Source organism: Hippocampus guttulatus, chromosome 4 (genome assembly GCF_054856545.1).
Source record: "Hippocampus guttulatus isolate MCC_2025c chromosome 4, RoL_Hgut_1.0, whole genome shotgun sequence".
Classification (NCBI taxonomy): domain Eukaryota; kingdom Metazoa; phylum Chordata; class Actinopteri; order Syngnathiformes; family Syngnathidae; genus Hippocampus; species Hippocampus guttulatus.
In genome coordinates this window covers 10,644,915-10,666,195 of record NC_141264.1, presented here as the reverse complement: position 1 = coordinate 10,666,195, position 21,281 = coordinate 10,644,915, and the positions used below count along the sequence as shown (strand labels likewise).

At 41.7% G+C, this 21,281-nt stretch overlaps 1 protein-coding gene across 7 annotated transcripts in view; it reads left to right on the top strand.

Annotated features, from left to right (window-relative positions):
- Positions 1 to 20,063, top strand: part of abcc8 (ATP-binding cassette, sub-family C (CFTR/MRP), member 8) — a 46,478-nt gene extending 26,415 nt beyond the window's left edge. For 2 of the 7 annotated variants that reach the window (XM_086109199.1, XM_086109204.1), the window contains exons 15-38: positions 185 to 304; positions 1,144 to 1,216; positions 1,297 to 1,402; positions 4,002 to 4,034; positions 5,104 to 5,142; positions 5,430 to 5,528; positions 7,179 to 7,263; positions 7,588 to 7,668; positions 8,021 to 8,158; positions 8,262 to 8,387; positions 8,614 to 8,710; positions 9,455 to 9,705; positions 12,549 to 12,715; positions 13,416 to 13,643; positions 14,181 to 14,273; positions 14,402 to 14,504; positions 14,744 to 14,857; positions 14,921 to 15,041; positions 15,218 to 15,348; positions 15,419 to 15,497; positions 15,576 to 15,684; positions 16,718 to 16,821; positions 17,825 to 17,958; positions 19,563 to 20,063. In XM_086109199.1, coding sequence (XP_085965325.1) covers positions 185 to 304; positions 1,144 to 1,216; positions 1,297 to 1,402; positions 4,002 to 4,034; positions 5,104 to 5,142; positions 5,430 to 5,528; positions 7,179 to 7,263; positions 7,588 to 7,668; positions 8,021 to 8,158; positions 8,262 to 8,387; positions 8,614 to 8,710; positions 9,455 to 9,705; positions 12,549 to 12,715; positions 13,416 to 13,643; positions 14,181 to 14,273; positions 14,402 to 14,504; positions 14,744 to 14,857; positions 14,921 to 15,041; positions 15,218 to 15,348; positions 15,419 to 15,497; positions 15,576 to 15,684; positions 16,718 to 16,821; positions 17,825 to 17,958; positions 19,563 to 19,796 — 2,865 coding nt within the window. In that variant the 3' untranslated portion in view covers positions 19,797 to 20,063. The remainder of the gene's footprint in view (positions 1 to 184; positions 305 to 1,143; positions 1,217 to 1,296; positions 1,403 to 4,001; positions 4,035 to 5,103; positions 5,143 to 5,429; positions 5,529 to 7,178; positions 7,264 to 7,587; positions 7,669 to 8,020; positions 8,159 to 8,261; positions 8,388 to 8,613; positions 8,711 to 9,454; positions 9,706 to 12,548; positions 12,716 to 13,415; positions 13,644 to 14,180; positions 14,274 to 14,401; positions 14,505 to 14,743; positions 14,858 to 14,920; positions 15,042 to 15,217; positions 15,349 to 15,418; positions 15,498 to 15,575; positions 15,685 to 16,717; positions 16,822 to 17,824; positions 17,959 to 19,562) is intronic. The other 5 variants (XM_086109206.1, XM_086109203.1, XM_086109205.1 and 2 more) reach the window with 5 other exon arrangements.
- The last annotated feature ends 1,218 nt before the right edge of the window (positions 20,064 to 21,281 follow it).

Genomic DNA, 21,281 nt, shown 5'->3' with positions numbered 1-21,281 from the left:
TACTTTGTCCATACCTAAAACAGCATTTTTGTCATCCATCAGGTTAGGAAGCATGTGGTCCTCTGTGGCCCTCTCCAGTAGAACTGATAACTTGTGGCCCCTGGCAGTATTTAAGTTGTCCTATTTAAGTTATTCCTGCTCTAAACCTAGCCCTTCCTTACACTGTCTGTCTGAAACCCTGCAGCCCTTGAAAGTGGTAAACAGGAAGCATCCGCCAAGAGACGACTGGAACAACTACAGATCACATGGGGAGCATGAGGTTGACGCACCCTCCCTGGTTGCGGAACAAGACATTTGTATCAAGGTAAGACTGAATAAAATGGAAGCGCCATCTGCATATTTCTTGCCCTCTCTGCGGCTCGTATTGATCGGCCGGCTCATTTAATTCTCCTTATGTCCATGGATTGCAATGGATCGCGACAGAGGGGCATTCCATCATAGTTACAGCAGACTGTTATTTATCATTCGTGACGTCCAGTCTACTATATTTGGAGTGGTTTCTTCTTTAACAACTATGTACTCCCAAAATTGAAAAATGACCTCTGTGACTGGAATTTAGAATACCCTGCATAAAACAGCCGCTGATATCCGATGCCAGATCGGATAGACTCCAGTCTGCTGGTGTTCATGTTTGAGGATTTATATATTTTTTGTCAACACTAACTTATGAAAGGTTCAGACCATTCTAGCATGGATTTCATCCATGCTATCATGCTATTACACCCTCTTCCATCAAGTCCTTGATAGATCTTCTATTTTGACTTTTAATTTTATCCACCATATCTGGACCAAACTCTGAGAAAAGTGCAGATTTGCTCCAACTTTCTATTATTCACTGCTGCCTTGGCTCAAGAACTTTCGATTATCTGCTGCCTTTTGGTACAGGTAGATCATATATAAGCTCACTCTGCACTGTAACTTTGATTTTCCTCTATTATCGAATCATTTGCATTTTTATGTGTGGTATTTTAAGTTTCAATCTGTAATTCTATAATATTTGCTTTCACATTCATTTGAATTCTGGATTTTTAATGCCTGTTGTTCCTGCCTTGCATAAAGCGCTTTGAATTGCCATGTGTCTCAAATGTGCTACACAGAAAGAAATCTTGTATTTCATTATTGTATGCATGTTGCTTTCTTCAGATATGCAGCGGTTATTTCACGTGGACGGACGGACCACCGACACTGGCCAATGTGGACATCGTGGTTCCCTTTGGTATGCCTCAGGCGATGAAATTTGACTGCTCGCAACCTTTCTCTCTTGTAATTGCCTGTCTTTGCTATTGCCCATTTCAGGCAAGCTGACCATGATTGTGGGCCAAGTGGGTTGTGGGAAATCTTCCCTCTTGCTGGCAGCACTGGGTGAGATGCAGCGAGTATCAGGAACAATCACCTGGAACAGGTCAGTTACAGGTTTGGTCGTTAGGTATTCTCTGTAATACGCAACCTCTCAAGTTCTTCAAAGTACCCTTTCGTCAATTCAGTTTTTTTTAATTGCTTTTTTTGTTACACCGGCATGGTGGGTGGAGGGTAGCACACCTCCCTCACAGTCAAGAGGTCCTGGATTTGAGTCTCGACTCAGTGTATGGTGGTTACTTGTTTTCTCTGGGTACTATGGCTTCCTCCCATGTTACAAATAAAGACTCTAAATTGCGTGTCAATGTGAGTATGAATGCTTGTTTATGTATTTCTTGCAATTGGCTGACTACAAGTCCAGAATGTACACGCCTCTCACTCAAAGTTATCTAGGATAAGCTTCAGCTTCCCCTACCAGACAGGGTGTTTCCAAAATTGTTCGACAATTCTGCTACTGTGAAAACATTATGAGAAAAGGTTCTTCTCACCAATTAAAAAACAATGAAAATGAAATCATATCACAGGACTGCTTCTCCGAATGTGTGGTAGACCTCCAGTCACGAGAAACTACGGTACCCAACAATTAAAATACAGTACTAGCCTTACTCGCCTTGTATGCTAATATGTCACCACCTCCCCAGGATAGTCTATTTGTCAACAAAGTGTCCCCTACTTGATCGACATAACATTCTGAGCAAAGCCCCGTCAGTCTCACCAGTCATATCAGTTCTGTGTCCTGTCATGCCTGATGCCAAACTCATTCATTATATGCAGCTATTTATACTCCTGAGCTACTCATACAAGTCATGTAGAGCTGCCCGTCTGACATTTTTTTCTGGGGGGAGGGATGGGGGAGTTGGTGTGTTTTTTAATTTATATATATATATATATATATATATATATATATGTATGTATATATATACATACACACACGCACAAAACAGTATTATGTGGCAGCTGAGCTGACACCATGCACCTAACACTCCCAACATTCCCTCGCCAACTCCATTCATTTCGATTTCTCTCTCCCCAAATTTGGCAAAGTGAGCTGAGCGTGTCAAGGCTATCTCATTCATTAAAGTGGGTGACTACCTTGGCATGCAGTCAAGAGTATTTAAAAGGACAGTCAGGGCAAGGCTGTGACCTTCAACTGTCGCTGCTGCAGTAATTAACTGCAAGATGGCAACAGTTCAACCTGCTGTGTATCCAACTCAACAGTTTCCCTTGGATAACCACAGTTCTTTAAGGGCAATATCCACATACATACAGTAGATATTGTCAAACACACACACACACACACACACACACACACACACACACACACACACACACACACACACACACACACACACACACACACACACACACAATTTTGTTGTATGTCGGTGTGTCCTCCATATGGAAATGTTGTTTTATGTCCATGTCCACAACTCTGTCTTCAGTGTTTGTGTAGTACTAGGACATCTGAACATTTTGGCTTGCGCCGTCCTTACAGTTGTGCTCATACAGTCGGTTTACATGCCATAGGATGATGTAAACTTATGAGCACAACTGTAAATGTGGGACATTTCATACTTAATTTAACAGTGGAACATATGCTGATTTCCTTTTGTATGACTTAAAACACGTACACGAAGATGAATTAATTTTAAATTTGTAGTTCTTGCTCAAAACACATGTAAAAAAATTCAGAAAAAAAAAGACTAGGGCACGGATGCTTGAGGCATGGCTAGAAAGATAATTTACCACCTTATCCTGATGAGGTGAAGATGAAGCTAATCAGATGTGCTTTTGAGTACAAGGATCATCCAAGTCACACTTCACCTCTTAGCTCTTTCAATTATAGTCACTTACAAAATCATTGTGGTATTTGGCATGCTGATTCCACAAGGATGACAAATTTCAGTCATTTCCAAGCAAAACATAAAAATGGCATACTGATATATCATATTTTTTTAGATCGGTTTAAGAGAGAGCCCTTCTTTGCATTGAAGATTATAAATGTCACTTCACACATGTATGTGCACCCACCAGCTAATATTCATACTTGACACTCATGCAATGTTTTCTTGGTTGCTAGACACATGGTGACATCAAAAACGCAAACCCCATTTTCTCTCATTTCTAATCATGTCATTCAGTCCACTGTCCTTTAGTGGGGAATCAAGATGGTTACTTTTGCAAATCAGGACTACAGTTTTATCATTACACTTGCATAATTTCTCGTATGATTCATACGCTGCTGGAATTACTGTACCTGGTAATACTCTCCATTGTCTTTATGCATTTGTTGTGTGTGTGTGCATGTGCGTGTGTGCAGGTGTGTGTGTCACGTCATTGCTTCTCAAATGGCCAGCGACATTTAACTTCCTCACAGGTGTAGTGGCTGCCATTTCCCAGTTGCCATAAATCAGCATGCACCATCGGGAAGCGCTCAGTTGTGAGCCGTCAGCTCCTTTGGGCAAATGGCAATTGGTGCGCCCTAAAAATACACGCAGGCTTCAAGTGAGCCTGTGCAAAGCCGTAAACAACCCACCAAGCATTTCTAATGGCCTCGGAATGAGTTTGTGTGATTTAACGTATGGTGACCTCCTACTGTATTCTGTTCTCTGTAACTATACCATTTCCTCTGATTTTATTTGCAGCCTACCCAATCTGGAGTCAGAGGGTGATGAAAGGTATGTATGTAAATATGTCCAAAACATACAATTTTGAATAAAGGCTTCTAGGTGTCCACAAACTCTTGGGTAAGGGTTCATAATCTGCACTAACAAGTACTGCAAACTGAAAATGTGCACTGTAAAAAAACACAAACATAATAGAGCATATGCACAACTGAGCATTAATTGCAGCTCAGCCCTGTATAGTTTGAAGTTCTCATCCAATGTTCTCATCAAGGTTTTGGAGTGGCTTAGTCAAAGTCCAGACTTGAATCCGATTGAAATGCTGTGGCATGACATTGAAAAGGCAGATGATTCTCGAAACCCCCTCAGCGTTGCTGACTTAAAGCAATTCTGCAAGGGCGAGTGGGCAACAATATTACCACTGAGATGTGAAAGACTCATTGCCAGCTATTGATTTGAGTTGATTTCAGTTTTTGTTCCTGAGAGTGACCCACCCAGTAATTAGGTTTAGGGGGCAAGTACTTTTTCACACAGGGCCATATACTGTAGCTTTGAATAGTTTTTTTTGATAATTAAAAACACCACTTAAAAACTGCATTTTATATTTACATTGGTTGTTTCCAGGTATGTGTGCATACTGTATGTATATGTGTGTTGTTGCTGTTCAGTAATGTCTTCATTTACACTTTTTTCAATCTAAATATTTTACCCTAATTTATTTGAGGAATCTGATTGTGCGCTTGCATATTTAACAAAGGTAAAAGTATTACTATTCATTTTGAGGTGGTAATGGAACCATTTGTAGATTTTTACCTATTTGCAAAAACAGAGTCTAAGTATTCAAAATGAATACTTTTATAGCATTTTAATAATACAGAATAATCCAAGGTGGATTTGTGCATTGTAGATATACCTTGGTGTATTTTGTCATGGATTTTTGCGATGCAGACATTTCTCATTCAGTTGTTTCTAAGGCGAACCACTGAAAGGACAATCAAGATGAAAGCATCTATAACGAAGTGCTTTTTATTCATCAATACAGGACCGATGTACTGTATGATATGAAGAATAATGTTTATATATGTGTTTTGGTAAATGCGTCTGTTCTATATATTCCCTGCAGTCCCACAGATAGAGACGCAGCTGGTGATGGTGACATTAGGTGAGCTCTTGAAACACACAATGTCATTTCCAAGACGGTCTCCGTGGCGACGCATCATCATTATCAGCACAGTCAAACAGCCATTTTGGTGGTTATCTCTAAACAAAAGATAATAGATTTCCTCTGACTCTGAGCTGCACATCCACTTGACAAACACATCTCAGTCCTTAATGATCACTGAGTGACCTTTTAATGGAATTGAATGCTGTTCATGCATAATTCACCAAGCAGTCTCCACAGACAAAAATCTTTCTAATCTTTACCATGATTCTTGACATCTTTGGTAGGAAGAGGTGTGCAGTGGCCTACGCTTCTCAGAAGCCCTGGCTGTTGAATGCCACCGTCGTAGAGAACATCACGTTTGAGATGCCAATGATCAAAACCAGGTAAAATGGGAAAATATGTGTGTGTGTGTGTATGTGTGTGTGTGTGTGTGTGTGTGTGTGTGTGCAGAGGAACTGGGTTCGATTCCAGCAAACAGACAAAACAGCAAAAGTGTGGTGCTTTTGTGCTTTTGTAATGGCTCTCCTTTTCAGGCATAAAGTATACTCATCCTTTAATCTCTCATTTTTGCGTTTGTCTTATCTTTTCAATCACCTCTGCATTTGTGAACACAGAGACATGGGCTAAAAGACGCAAAAAGTGAAAGTAGATGCCCCCAGGTGGATGCCTGGGGCCACCACCCTGTTGGCCTTGCCCCTCCACACATCCCAGCAATAGTGACGGGGTGGTATTACAATTATTATTAAGATGATGATTAGAATTCATTTAATTGATTTATACGCTTCAGAGGGATTGTCCGACATTCATGTCATATTGATGGATGAAATAACATGACGTCCGCAAGACCCATCCATGGAGTGCCAAATTAGTCTGCCTGCACCTTGATCAAATACACCAAAATCGTGTTAAGATGAGTCGACACAGAAAGATAATATAGAGCTGTTTATTTTCTCCTGATTTTGCACCTCACCGACAAAGGGCGTCAAACACCGGACAATCTTTGGTCTTATAAAAATGTCCTAAAAGATTGCAAAATAAACCTTCTTTTAGCCAGTGTAAAACTTTGTCTACTTTTTTTTAAACCAAATTTGCAGATGCACTGGGGGTCGAAGCAGGAAATGAAAATTTTGATGAGCCCATTTCCATGTCGAGCGCAGGCTACTTTCTGTTACCAAATGATCAGATGAGTCGCGGGAGAGGCAACTCCATGTTTTTTTACACGACAAAATGTCAATACCGTCAAATTGAAATCCAACTACTGTTTAATTGAAATGAATTAGCGATTTTGGTCCACATCTGGCACCACTCGGTAGGTTACAGTTTTACCCCAATTATTTGTATTTCAACACTAGTAGAAGTGTTAAGTGAAACAGGCTAATACAGTTATGTTGTAACTCAGCATGAACACAAAGTTGTATTCCCCACGTGGCCAGAGTGTTAAGTGGATGATTTGAATGAAAAGGTCAGACAATAATCAGTACACGAAGCCATTATGAGATTGTTAAGTGCTCGTTGCTGATACAGGGCTGTGTTAATACTTACAAGCAGATGTTTTTGGGCCTGCTCAGGAAACAAATAACTTTAATTATCGGACTTGGTTATGGCCCTTTTGAAAGGTCACATGCTTTAATCTCTGATAATGACTTACCTTGCTCGGATCTATCGGCCCATTTTCAGAAGCTGCTTCCTACGCTTGGTTGCCTGTAGTGATTTGTGAGAACTGATTATCTCCGGTTTGCATTTGATCACAAAACCACCTTTTAACTTGCATGCTGTTTTGTGGCCCAAGTGATTTTTTTTTTGTCATCATCCATGTAGAGTACAGCTATAGCAAATATTCCGATTTTTTTTCCCACCATGTGTTGAATCCAAGCAATGCTCTTGAGTTTCTGGTCCAATATTGATGCATCACTGTCAACTATATTGGACAGTAGAGGAAATAGCAAGTCTACAGTTTCATTCTGGGTGATATTGTGGGTATGGTACCTTATTTAGCTCCTTTTCAGTATTTTATTTGTGTTGGTGTCCACCAGATACAAAGCTGTCATCGAGGCCTGCTCTCTTCAGCCTGACATCGACATCCTTCCACAGGGTGACCAGACAGAAATCGGTGAGAGGGTGAGTAACCCGCAGCGCAATTCATTTGGATTCCTCTTTGGGGCTTTTTATTGCCTCATCTGGTCATTGCTCATCTCACTGGGGCTCGTTGAATTGCACGACAGCAGCATTTGTCATCATTACTTCGCTGTTAGTATGTTACGGTGGCGTTCACAGGGGGTTGGATCAATGGTTGCTCATGTTGTGCTTTGCCGTGCAGGTTATAAAATGGTCTCACCCCAAGAGGCTGGGCACATTCATGCATTTAATGGTGTTATTTGTTCCCGGCTGTGCCTGAAGCTGATATCATCTCATCTCTCATGAAACTTGTTGTCTTTGTTGCAGGGCATCATCCTCTCGGGGGGACAGAAGCAGCGCATCAGTGTGGCCAGAGCCTTGTATCAGCAGACCAATGTTGTCTTTCTGGTGAGTCAACCACTGCCTCAAAACTGAATGACAGAGACATAGTTTTTAGTAAGAATACTTTTACATTTGTGGAAACCGGTGTGCGCAATTTATTGGGTAACGTTTAGCTACTTGTCGGAATATGGCTACTGGTCATAGATATACAGTAATACGCCCTCCTTGCTAAAAGTGTCTGTTGAAGTGAGCCTAGGATGGACAATAGCCTGTAAGAAATTAAAATGACGAATGAAATTTGGACTTTGAACATTGATTGTTGTAGACATCTTAGTTCTGGCAGCTCCATGTTGCCCTAAGGAGACACCAATGAAGGGTATTCCTTGAATTTGTCACACTTTGGAATGTCTTTTTACAGGACGACCCGTTCTCTGCCTTAGACATTCACTTGAGTGACCATGTCATGCAAGACGGTATCCTCAAGCTGCTGAGAGAGGAGAAGAGGACTGTGGTGCTGGTCACACACAAATTGCAGTATCTGCTGCATGCAGACTGGGTGAGACCTTTGGATACAGCATGCATTGTATTGTGTGTGTGTATATACGCTGATTTAAATGAGTTAGCTATGAAAGTAGGTCTGCATTTTGTGTGTGTTTAAGATTATTGCCATGAAAGATGGCACCATCCAGACTGAAGGTACACTGAAGGACATCCAGAAGTCGGAACCTGAGCTCTTTGAGCAGTGGAAGACGCTGATGCACAGGCAGGACCAAGAGTTTGAGACGGTAATCGATCAGCAGCTACCTGCACTGCAATTTAATCCTTCTTTGTTTTGAATTGCTGTTGCTGTACTTTCGCAGGTGCTTATTTAAGCGAACGCATAGACGTTTATTGTTTTGTGTAATGAACTTTAGATTGGCTCTGTGTTTCCCTAATGGGCAAACAATATTGCTTTCTCTTGTATTTTGGGGAGACCATGTTTCCCCCCCCCCCCCCATCTCCACTCCACAGGAGACAGTGGCATCAAGCATGACAGATATGGAGAGGAAAAACCTGCGGAGAGCAATGTACTCCAGAGAGACTGCTAAGACTGAGGAGGATGAGGAAGGTGAGGGGTCAAAGCACTACTGCCAATAAACAGTTAAATATCGACATGATGAGGAGAAGGGCTTTCAGTCCGTGAGCTTACTGCAGCTGAGTGTATTTATTTTTCCCCTGCTGCAATTGAGTCTTGTCTTCATGCAAGCAGCACAACCGCCGGTTGTTCCTGATGCTGCGTCATCAGTAGGTGAATGAGGTAATAGTATGATGCGCTTTGAGAACCCGAGCTATAGAAAAGCGCTTATACAAGAAAATGCTTCCCATTGTTCCTGTAGTTGCCAGCAATGTGAATAGGATTCTGGAGCTGAATTAATATTTCTACCGAACCAAAAACTAAGAACCCAAGCCACAGATCGATGATGACATTATATGGGTTGTTGGCACAAGTCCCAGCCGCATAGATATTGGCATGAGAAGCTCTATTGCCTGTGATAAACTTACACATTATTCATTAAACCCTAATCAATGTACACCTAAGCGGCAGTAGATATTGCAGTTATATTTAATTACTTTGTCTATATTTTATTTGGTTTGTGGGGTGCTTAATTAAGACAGAGAGTCGAAAAACAATCTGAGCACTGTGGCAAATAGATTTTTGGGACTAAGGGATCTCAACAATGATTTGCAGCAGGAGAGCGCAGGTAAATAAAGAAATTAAGTTCATTCGAGGTAAGAGGAGGGTGTCGCTCTTTATCAGACACGTTATGTAAGTTCCATCCTTCCAGTGAACTCATCTCTTTCTTGTCTCCAGAAGAATCCTTGCAGAGTGATGATGATGATGACAACTTGTCGCAGGTAATGCGTCAACGAGCCACCATACCATGGCGCTCCTGTGGCACCTACCTGTCCTCGGCTGGGATCCTGCTTCTTACCCTGCTCCTCCTGTCACAGCTCCTAAAACACACCCTCATGGTGTCCATTGATTACTGGCTGGCACACTGGACGTCACGTGTCATCACGGCCAAGTCGGACGCCACAGCGCACAACTGTACACTTGTTCAGGTGAGGGAGAGGAACGTTTATTTACTTTTTTCATAGATATTTGGCTAATTGAATTCCTTCGGATAGAGCATACAAATACTGATGAAAATATTTGATGAATCACAATGCCTAGAAAAAAAAAGTCCACCTCCACGACGAAAACAATTCTGTATTTGTGTCTAGACACGTTGAGGAAAACTGTTTTTTGGGGGGCGAGGGTGGTCGGAAGGAATGAAAAGGATTGGGTGTTTTATACGTCCATACGTTTGCCCAATGCTGTCATGGCATAAGACCCACATTTGATGCACAGTTGTCTACCATTTTCAATCCGCGCAGTTCGTAATCACGGTTGGCCGGAAAACTGAGGATTCTGTGCGTCGGGGTGAAATCATCGTAATGATAATGCTGAAAACATAATTGCAATCCTCGGTTTATAACCCATTTACTTTCCTATCGCAGTGACAAAACTCAAATTCGTTAAGAATTTGGGAAGTGCTTTGGTCTGTCAGTAACCTGCACTTGCTGCAGTAGTCAAGTCAAATCTATTTCGATATAGCCTTTCATCACAAAGTCTCAACCGACTAGACTCATGAAGTCCAAACTGCAGTCAGTATTATAGTGTATTGCGTACGCTTCAACGTATCACAAATATAAAACAATCAAAGAAAAACAGTTAGTATGGCGGTCGCTGACCCCGCCTTTTTGTGCCATGTGACAATGCAGCCTCGCAACATAGCACTAACTAACAAACATTTGAAGCAATCACATCATATTTTGTCCATTTTGGTGCTATATGCAAAACTATAACTGTGATTGCTTGACTGTTTGCTTTGGAGTCATATTTTCCTTGCTTCCACTGTGAACGAATCATTCAGATCAATTTTCTTTTTGAAATGCGGGCCACCAGAAATTTGCATAACCAAGTAGGCGCTAATCTTTGAATCACCGTTGAGCCGTACGGAATCGAAAACATCAGCGCAACCACTGACTGCCAGCTCCAGATGGAGTGCTCTTTAACAAACCCTGAAGCGACCACATGCCAGCTTCTTCATTAGAGCAGTAAAACGAATGCACTGATAAACAGAGAAAGTAAGAGGAAGAATGTCAATACTTGAAGTGAGACAAATGTAAAAACATATAAATGAACAGTGGGTCTCATCAGCCTTACAAGTGAAAATCATTACGACTTACTGCAACCATTTGTTATTCTCAGTGTAATATCTACCAGACAGACACACACTTACACACACATACACGCTGCTATTAAGAAAAAACAAAATACAATGACTATGAGAACATGAAGGTTGAACTGAGACAGTCCTGCAATCACATTTGCTTCAGGTCAGCCAGATCAGGTATCAATGTTTAATTATAGGTGTAAATATATACATAGGTTGTGGTGTGTGTGTGTGCGTGCGTGTGTGTGTGTGTGTACCAGATCACATTTCTCATGGTCATGTGGAAGCTACGAACTCTGAACGGCACGTCATCCTCCTCCCTTATATATTTTTTTCCACTCGAACACACTTCATATTAACTTAAGTGTAAGATAAACCATGTGCTTGGTGCCCAAGGATGCTTTGATAAACTTCAGTGCAGCGAGTCCCTGCAAGTGTATCTAATCAACACGTAGACACAGCCAAGTCCAGTTGCTGCTATCAAATGTAATTACTGACCTATGGCTGTCTCCTTTGTCTCTTTGCGGCACTGTACGGCTGCCAGCCTGCTGTTGCACACCACACTCTTAGCATTAACACGTTGACAACGAAATGACACAAGTGGACTGTTTGATGTTACTAGTGGGGATTCGCGTGCATCGTGAGCAGTTACTGTATTATCAATGTTGCAAACCAGTCAAGCCAAAGTAAGCATGTTTGTTCATTAATTGATAAGGAAACGCCAGAGTTGTCATGGTAGTAAATATTACACACACACACACACACACACACATACAGTGTATATCAGAGGCGATTGCTCTAAGACTGCAAGGGAAGCTCAGCTTCCCCTAAAATGTCCAAAAAATAAGTGATCAAATAAATGTGTGTACATACAATTGTGTGTACATGTCATTGACTAAATATGCGCTACAACGCGATCAAGTTTTGTTCCGAATCAGCTTCTTATTACTGGTTACGACGCGACTCTCTTCTCATTCATTCCCGTAGCTTCACTGTGCTTTAAATTGTGTGGATGCTGAGCGTCGACCGTGCGGACGCTGGGCGTCTCGAGAGTTCAGTGTAGCTTGTCCCAATGCATTGAAACGAGACGAGTCATTGGATAAATGCTAGTTTTGTCCCGCCCATTGGACACTCAGCGTCTCTGGGAGTCTATGGACAGTGGGCGTTTATTGGCTGGCCCGGACGCTCAGCTTTTCTGCATGATGATTGGATGATCTGTCTGAGGCTGAATCTCTTTCTGATTGACAGCGAAATGAGCCAATCACCGATCTTTTGGTGTAAGCATCCGTGGGGAGCATTTTTCAATTCTCATTCTGTTCTGAGTTGAACTGGAGACTTCTTCTCATTATCTTAGCGACACTCTCTTTGTTGAAAACGACTAGCGACAAATTTATCTTTTATTTCTGGTGGGTTTTATTGGAGTTCACACATCACAGATCATTTTCTTGAAAAGGAACGGAGAGTAGAATTCACGTATAAATAAACGGATACATTTTATGATGTAGGCCGAAATAGAGCTGATATTTATATAGATGTATATGTGTATGTCAATGTGTGTGCATGTGTGTGTGCATGTGTGTGTGTGTGTGTGAGGACTTCCAACACACTGCTGTACTTTTCACAGCATCAGGTTTATCTACTGTAATCATGAAAACAATATTTAATTGCATGTATGTGCTGTTACAGGACTGTGGCTTCAGTCACTCGTGGTATCTTTTGGTGTTCAGCATGTTGTGCTGCCTTGGCATCATTCTGTGTTTGGCCTCTTCTGTGGCTGTGGAATGGACCGGTCTCAATGTGGCCAAGGAGCTCCACCAGAACCTCCTGAACAAGATTACCCTGGCCCCCATGAGGTACACCTCTCCGTGTAGCAGCTTGATGCTGTGAAAGAGATTGATGTGTGTGTTTGTATTCAAAACAGAAGCACAGTTAAAAGCATGCTTTCTCGCCCCATTACTCCAAGCACCATCTGCTTTCCTTCCACAATGCCCAGAGACTTTTTACACACACACGCACACGCACGCGCACGCGCGCGCACACACACACACACACACACACACACACACACACACACACACACACACACACACACACACACACACACACACACAGTTGAATCAACACACACTTTCTTCCCACTTCAAATTTCAAGCATGTACAATAGTCTTACTATAAGGTTTTATAGAACATAACAAGTAACAGTAACAAGTCCTGTGTTTGAGTTTGAGTCCGGCCTCTGTGTACTTTGCATGTTCTCCCTGTGCTTGCATGGGGATTTCTCCAAGTACTCTAGTTCTTCCCGTTTTCCAAAAAGATGCATGTCAGTCTCCTTGAAGACTCTAAATTGCCCATACAGTAGAGTGTGATTGTGAATGGCTCCTAGTTTGTTTTTAATGTGTGCACTGCAACTGACCCGTGACTTGTCCGAGCTCGAACCCTGCCTCTTGCCCAATCAGCCGAGATAGGCTCCCGCTCACAAGTAACCTGAATGTGGACAAGCGCCATAGACAATGGATGGATGAATAGCTATATTGTTGTCTTTTGACATTCCAGGTTGTTTGAGACCACCCCACTTGGCAACATCCTCAACCGATTCTCCACAGACACGAACACGATCGATCAGCATATTCCGACCACTCTGGAGTGTCTCTCTCGCTCCACCTTGCTGTGTGTGTCCGCCCTGGGGGTCATTTCCTACGTCACTCCTGTGTTCCTCATCGCCCTCCTGCCGCTGGCTGTCACCTGCTACTTCATCCAAAAATACTTTCGTGTGGCTTCCAGGTGAGACTGACAAGGACCGGGGGCATGTGCGTCAGTGTGTGGACACGATGGACAAGTGTTGAAAAAGACAAACTTTTTTTCACACCATATTTGTTTTCTTTCAAATACAGTCAAACCTCGGTTTGAGTGTAACCTCAGTTCCAGAAGGCTGTTCGAAAACCGAAACCACGCTCTTTAAAAAAAAAAAAGTTTATTGAACACGTCTGCTCACAATGGAAAGCGACACGAGGAAGCGTCACTTCCTTGTCTACCCGAGGAAGCGTCATTTCCTCGTGTAAGGAAGGCGAGAGGAGTCAAGTGGTGCATTCATGTGCGCTCCGTTTGTTCGAGAACCAAAATTTGTTCATCATCCGAGGCATAAAAAACTCGAAATTTTTGGTCGAAAACCGAATTGGTCGAGAACCGAGACGTTCGAAAACCGAGGCTTGACTGTAAAGGGCAACATACAGAGGGTTACCTTTTACGAGAGGCCGAATTAGCTTACTTTTGCAGAACTTGGCTGAAGTAGTTGTTGTTCCGTTCCGCTCTTTTGCAAAGGGACCTGCAGCAGCTAGAGGACAGCACCCAACTGCCTCTGCTCTCCCACTTCTCTGAGACAGTGGAGGGTCTCACCACCATCAGGGCCCTCAGGTGAGCATAAAATCTTTTTGAACGGACTCATGAGGAATATTCTGCCATCACTGTTACCAAGGCTCCTTGCCATAGAAAGAATACTCCTGATGAAATTACAAAATGAAACCGGTTTTCTCATCCTTCAGGTATGAGCCCAGGTTTAGACAGAGGTTACTTCAGTTCACAGATGCCAACAACATCGCCTCGCTTTTCCTCACAGCAGCCAATCGGTGGCTGGAGGTCCGCATGGTAATGACTTACTTGTATTTGTCCTGGTCTTGTTCCTCTCGTTCACATTCATGACATGCCACCTTGTTATGATGTTTTAATTTGGGCTCACGCATTTGGTCCCGGTGGAAATGACTTTGTTTGTGGATCCCTGGACAAATGATTTGGCATTTGCATTGGCAATAAATAGGATGCTCGTCAATTTTAATGTTTATTAAGCTCTTCATGATATCAGCGGAAAATTCTCTATCTGCTTGTAGGAATATATTGGGACCTGTGTGGTGTTGGTTGCAGCTGTTTCTTCGATTACAAATTCGCTCTACGATCAGCTCTCTCCCGGACTGGTGGGACTGGGCCTCACCTACGCACTCATGGTGAGACCGTGGGCCCTGTTTTCCTTCCGAAGGATCATTGAGTGAATGCGTTCTGTCTATCAGGTATCCAACTACCTGAACTGGATGGTGCGGAACCTGGCAGACATGGAAGTACAGCTGGGATCAGTCAAGAGAATTAACAGCCTCGTCAAAATAGAACCAGAGAATTACGAGGGTCTGCTGAGTGAGTTCCACCTTAAATCCATAAAGAATTTGTAGTTCTACAGCTTTGGAAAAAAACGGACTGAAAGTCATTTCAACTGGGCTCTAACCACTCCTAATCCAGATGCAATTAATCACCATATACTGTCTAGTTTGCAGTGCAACTAATGCTCGGCCGGCGTTTGTTGTGGTTGCCAGGCCTGTCTCAGGTCCCTGACGGCTGGCCCCAACGTGGCGAGATCCAGATCCAGAACCTGAGCGTCCGTTACGATGCCGCGCTCAAACCTGTGCTCAAAAACGTCCACGCGCACATCAACCCTGGACAGAAGGTCAAGAAGACTTCAGGTGAGAAAAAGAAAAAAGCTGAGCAAGCGTTAATGTTGGGTGTTTGTTTTGCAGGTGGGGATCTGCGGCAGGACAGGCAGCGGTAAATCATCTTTCTCCCTGGCCTTCTTCCGCATGGTGGACATGTTTGAAGGTTTGCACTCTCAGACCATCGTGTTTGATGCGCCACTTGATCATGCACTCGATGTGAATTATTTCTTGACTTTGACAGGAAGAATTGTGATTGATGACGTTGACATTGCCAAGCTGCCGTTGCAGACGCTGAGGTCTCGTCTGTCCATCATCCTGCAAGACCCGATCCTGTTCAGCGGCACCATTCGGTATGAAGACAAACGAACTTCTGTTTTACCTGCAGATGTTCTCGATACGTCACGTTAGATCAGGTGACACTTCAGGCGCAGAAGGACCTTAACATATTTGCACCGCACTTATTTATCTCATGCACGAGCGTCGAACGGAGCTGAGAGCTTGTCACATTCCTTCAAAAGGACCTGTGTTATTTTTAGACAACCGCAGAAGTGCCTATACGAGCTTTCAGGAATAGATGGGGGGGTTTTTTCCCCCAAGTTTTCTATGGTCGATCACAATCTGGTCCAGAGAGCACGTTTACTGCTTGTATTGACACAATGGTCGAATTGGAACTAATGGACGTGTTCCTGAGTTTGGCAGCCTCACAATTTAGAGGTCCCGAGTTTGAATCTCGGATCAGATTTGTGTGTTCTCCCCATGCTTTCCTTCCACAAGGCCCAGAGAGATTTCTTACACAGACACACTTTCACATTCCCAAAACTATTGATTGTCCGTAAGTGTGAATGTGATGATGAACGGTTATTTGTGCGTATATGTTGCGCTGCCGACAAGTTCAGGGTGTACCTCCAGGAGGTGAGGTTTTCATCAGCCAGTTTGTTTCCGTTCAACTATTTTTGATATATTGACACTTGCTTTTTGAATCACGGTATATGGAAGTTTTTATCCCAAATATATGCTTTATTTTAAATTTATTGATGATATTAAAAAAAATATCATTAACATTTTTTGAAATGACAATAATTAATTGTAGGTGGTAACAATTATATATGATTCCAATATGAACAAATTGTGTATACAAGCGTAAAAGATGAAATTGTGTTTAATCCAGATCTGATTTTGATTCCAATATTACTTTTTCAAATTTGACATTGAAACCCTCACGCACTGTACATGTTCACATTCACAATTAATTGTCTAGGCACATTCTTTGAATAAATATTTCAGAGGCTTGTAAGCTTTCGAAGGTAATTGTTTAACATTTAATGTATGGTGTGAGTTCTGCTTTTGTTCCAGTTATTGTGTATGTGGTGTGTTTGTGTGTAGGTTCAACCTGGACCCAGAAATGAAGGCCACGGATGAGATGCTTTGGGAAGCTTTGGAGATTGCTCAACTGAAGCCTGTTGTTAAGTCACTTCCAGGAGGGCTGGGTGAGTTTATAGTTGGATCTATTTTAGAGTGTGTGTGTGTGTGTGTGTGTGTGTGTGTGAAGACATACTGTACGTGCTGTCAAATACACTGTTGTGATCGTATCATGCCAGAAAAAAAACAGAATCAAAGGTCAGTTTGTTTCCATGACCACTAATAAGGTGCCAAACTTTACCCGGACGCCCTCCATCGCACGTCTGCTGTACTGTATCACAATACATGAGCATCAATATTTCAAATGCCCTGCAAAGGCTGTTTATGCACAGTGCTCGTTCTCAGGTGGCGGTCTTATATTCAGATCACATCTAGTAGGGGGACACTCACCTTCATCTGACTTCCACGATAAGTGTGATGAACGTGACGAGTGCCTGGTATGCTTATGAATTGGGCTGCTGTGGGCTTGCTATTTATCTCCCCTATACTCTTGTAAGTTTCATGAACAAGCAGTCAAGGTGATGATTCATCATCATTTGATACTCGCCTCAGGCTCGACACAACGGCAACCGATAACTTGTAGTGTCTGTCTGTCCGTCCATCCATCCGTATCTACATATCCTATGTCAACGTATGAGCACAACGCTCTCTCTCTCTGTTGATCTATATGTCTATCTGTCGCTCTGTATATATATCTATATATAGTTACATCAATACTGTATGACATTACATTACATTTAGGAAGAAACTAGTCATAGTTGCGAGCACGAGATGCTGGGTTTGAATCACAGGTGGAACATCATCATCGTGTTCTCTTGTGCTTATAAGAGTTTACTCAGTTTATTTTTGCTTCCGTCCCTAAACGCATTTCTTAGTTTAACCATAAGTGTGACAATTGTTTATTCATTGTTTACATTTGCCCTGCAATTGGCCGCCCCCCAAGGAGCATTATTATGATTATTATTAGTAGTAGTACTTTTTTGCCATAGTTTCTGGTGTTGGGTCTGATTAGATTATTGATGTTTAGCAAATGAATGATGATTGCACTTCTTAATTTGAACATGTCTCCAGATGCCAATGTGACGGAGGGAGGAGAAAATTTCAGCCAGGGTCAGCGTCAGCTTTTCTGCCTGGCCAGGGCTTTTGTGAGGAAGAGTAGCATCCTCATCATGGATGAAGCCACGGCATCCATCGACATGGCAACGGTCAGTGTGTGTTTACGGCTAACCATGTTTCTAGGGAGAAAACTGTTCCAGGGAGGGGTGGAGTGGAGGTCACCGAGTGATATTCTGTCACCAATGGCAACTATTAAACACAAGGAAATACAGTTTGCGGCAAAAGCTAAGTGGGTGATTCTAAAAAAAAAAAAAAAAACTTACTTCTGCAGCAGGGGAGAATGAAAAGTGTGCAAATAAGAGCCTGAGGGCTGGTGTGTGCAATCAGCTGCTGCTTACGTAAGAGCATCTCCTGAATGCTGGTTGACAAAGACTGACATTTGTGGTCTCAATAACGCACCACTGATGCCTTCGAGCAGACAGCGCTTAGCTTTTAACTTAACTCACCCAATTTACTTTCTTAGGTCAAGTCGATTAGAAGCGAGTGAGGGAAAAAACAAGCATTGAACAGCTTTTGTTTTTCTTTTTAAATTAGTGACACATTTTCTAAAACCAGTAAATGGTGGTACGCTGGCACACTGCAACGAAGTAAAATACAGGCGCAAATTAAATACTACCTTTAGAGTGTTTTTTAAAATTCATTTTCAGATATAACCATCTAAATGAAAATGAATTAACACTTCAAATGTTTCAGTGTGTGTAGAATGAATACATGCATTACACAAGTTTCACTAATCGAATAGTACTGTGTTACTGAACTAAATAAACTTTTTCATGACATTGACACTTTTTGATGAGCACCTGTACATTTAACAATACAGTGTTGCCTTGAGATAAAAGTGTCTCGAACTATGAACTTTTGCAGATACAAACCATAGTCCGGCCAACTTTTTACTTTGGATCGCGAGCAAAAATTTGTCTTTATGAACTATTAATATAAAGTGGCAGTGAATTCAGCTCAACACCATTGAAGATAAGCAGAGAGTAAAAAAAATCTTCAAAACAGAAGCTTTAGACTGCTCATTGGCACTTGGGATGAATAGCAAAAGAAAATAATCATAAAGCACAATGAATTTCATGATGTGTATCTAAAACAACCACATAGCTTTCCCTCTGGAAAGTCTGTTTGGCTTAATGCTACAAATCGTGCAAAACTTCGTAGACGGGCTAACCAATATATAAAATAATACTCACAGGCATGTATTTATCATTTTGTGAAAAATAATGTATCTTACTCCAAGTTACTGAGTCAGTAGTGAAACCTTTGCGTGGGTTGGAATGTGGGTCTGGTACGGATTAATGGCTTCCTCATTCATTTCAATGGGGAAAGATTATTTGAAACGTAGGTGTTTTGACTTCCGTGAACAGTCATGGAATACAGTCAGCTTGTATCAAGGCACCAGTGCATGTTTGATATTATGGTTGGAGACTGTGGCATTATATTGCATGAACCAGAACTGTTTTTCATGTTTATATTTTCTCATTTAGAACTGTAAGGGGAGCAAAATTAAACTGATACTAAAAATATCATTTATGTATCCATACCATTAATGTGTGTGTGTGTGTTTGTGTGTATATATATATATATACATATATATAAATATATATATATATATATATGATAAGTAAAATATATTAAAAAAAAACAATATTATATGTATATGTAAAATTGAATTCTTCTTCTGCATCCATAGGAGAGCATCCTGCAGAAAGTGGTGATGACTGCCTTTGCTGACAGAACAGTGGTTACAATAGCAGTAAGAGCACATACGGCAGTTTATAATGGCCACTCCCCGTCCACACACACACACACACACACTCCCACACACTCACTCTCCCCATACACACGTTTTGGACTGCGCTTGTTTGTTCAGCGGCCTCCCTTGTGCTCCTCTATGCCGCACAGCATCGTGTCCACACCATCCTGAATGCCGACCTGGTGATTGTAATGAAGCGCGGGATCATCCTGGAGTATGACAAGCCCCAGGCTTTGCTGGCGAAGGAGGACAGCGTCTTCGCCTCCTTTGTGCAAGCAGACAAGTAGCACAAGAAGAACAAGGAGGAGAGCGCATGTCAAAGGAAGATATTCAAAGTGCAATTGATCTATGGAATATTATACCTGTATTTTTTATTCATATTGTATTATATTTGTACATAACAATGTGAGATGGTTGCTAGTAAAATATATATTGTCACTGAGTGATGTTTTTGTCCACTGAGGCAAGTGAGGTGTTTTTGACTTTAGACTGATCTACACTGACCCTGTCAGTAACACATATTCATATTCTCACGGGTGTCACAAGATCCTGCAGGAGCCAAGAATGACTTCGGAATGCTAAAAGGGCGCCTTATAAATAGCCACAGCAGGCCAGGAAACGACATCCTGCACCAGGCACAACTATTACTACTCTTAAAAGACCAACAGGGAATCATAAAACATTTGGTAAACCTTCACTTAAAAAGACAAGAAATATAACCAAAAAGCTCTCTTTCAAAAATGATAACACTCAGTTTTGATTGGCACTGTCAGATATATAATATGATATCATGTTGGGTTTGTCATTTACAGTGCAGTAGAACTGATTTGCATGAGAGCTGTTGCGATTATTTTTAAAACTGTTTTACTTGGAAACAAGATAATATTTGTTAATGAGTACACCATTGCAAACTGCAAGCACAAAAAGCATTTAAACATTTGTTAGAGGATTTCAAATGTCAAATGCCAAGATTCATTTTGAATGAGTTTGTGACTGATTTTATTGAATGGTGCATCTAATTCATCAACCTCTCTACTACCGGTAGTTAGATCACATACTGATGTGTGGACATCATCATGTGGCTAACTCTCAGGAACAATATCAAGACACCAACATCAGCTTCCTTCCCTCCTTTTTTTTCATTTTCCTTTCTTCCCCTTCCAAACTGATTTCCTTCCTTTCTTTTTCCTATATCCATACTTTTTGACGTTCCTTTATTTTCCTTGTGTACTATCTTTCTTCCTTCCTTCATTTATTTGTCATCCTTTTATTTTCCTAATTTTAACGCATCCATTCCTTGCTTCTATTTTCCTCCTTTCTTAAGAAAGACATTGGTTGTCTGAAATCGATACAGGAATTTTCAAAACACTTCATCCACTTAAATCACAGATTGAGAGAATGCAGCAGATGTCAGGTGGGTGGGGTATATCGCGATAGTCTACACTACATTTGAATATTTAATTTAAATGTTTGTTTCATTTATTGGGGGCTGGGATGACATGGTCAAACCAAACCTATGCTGATAGGTACTTAGGTCCGTAGGCAGGCAGAGAGAGAGAGAAAGAGAGAGAGAGAGAGAGATAGATCTAAATTTACAGTTTCAGTCGTCTCCTCCAAAGATAGCATGCCAACAATATGAACATTTAAAAAATCTCT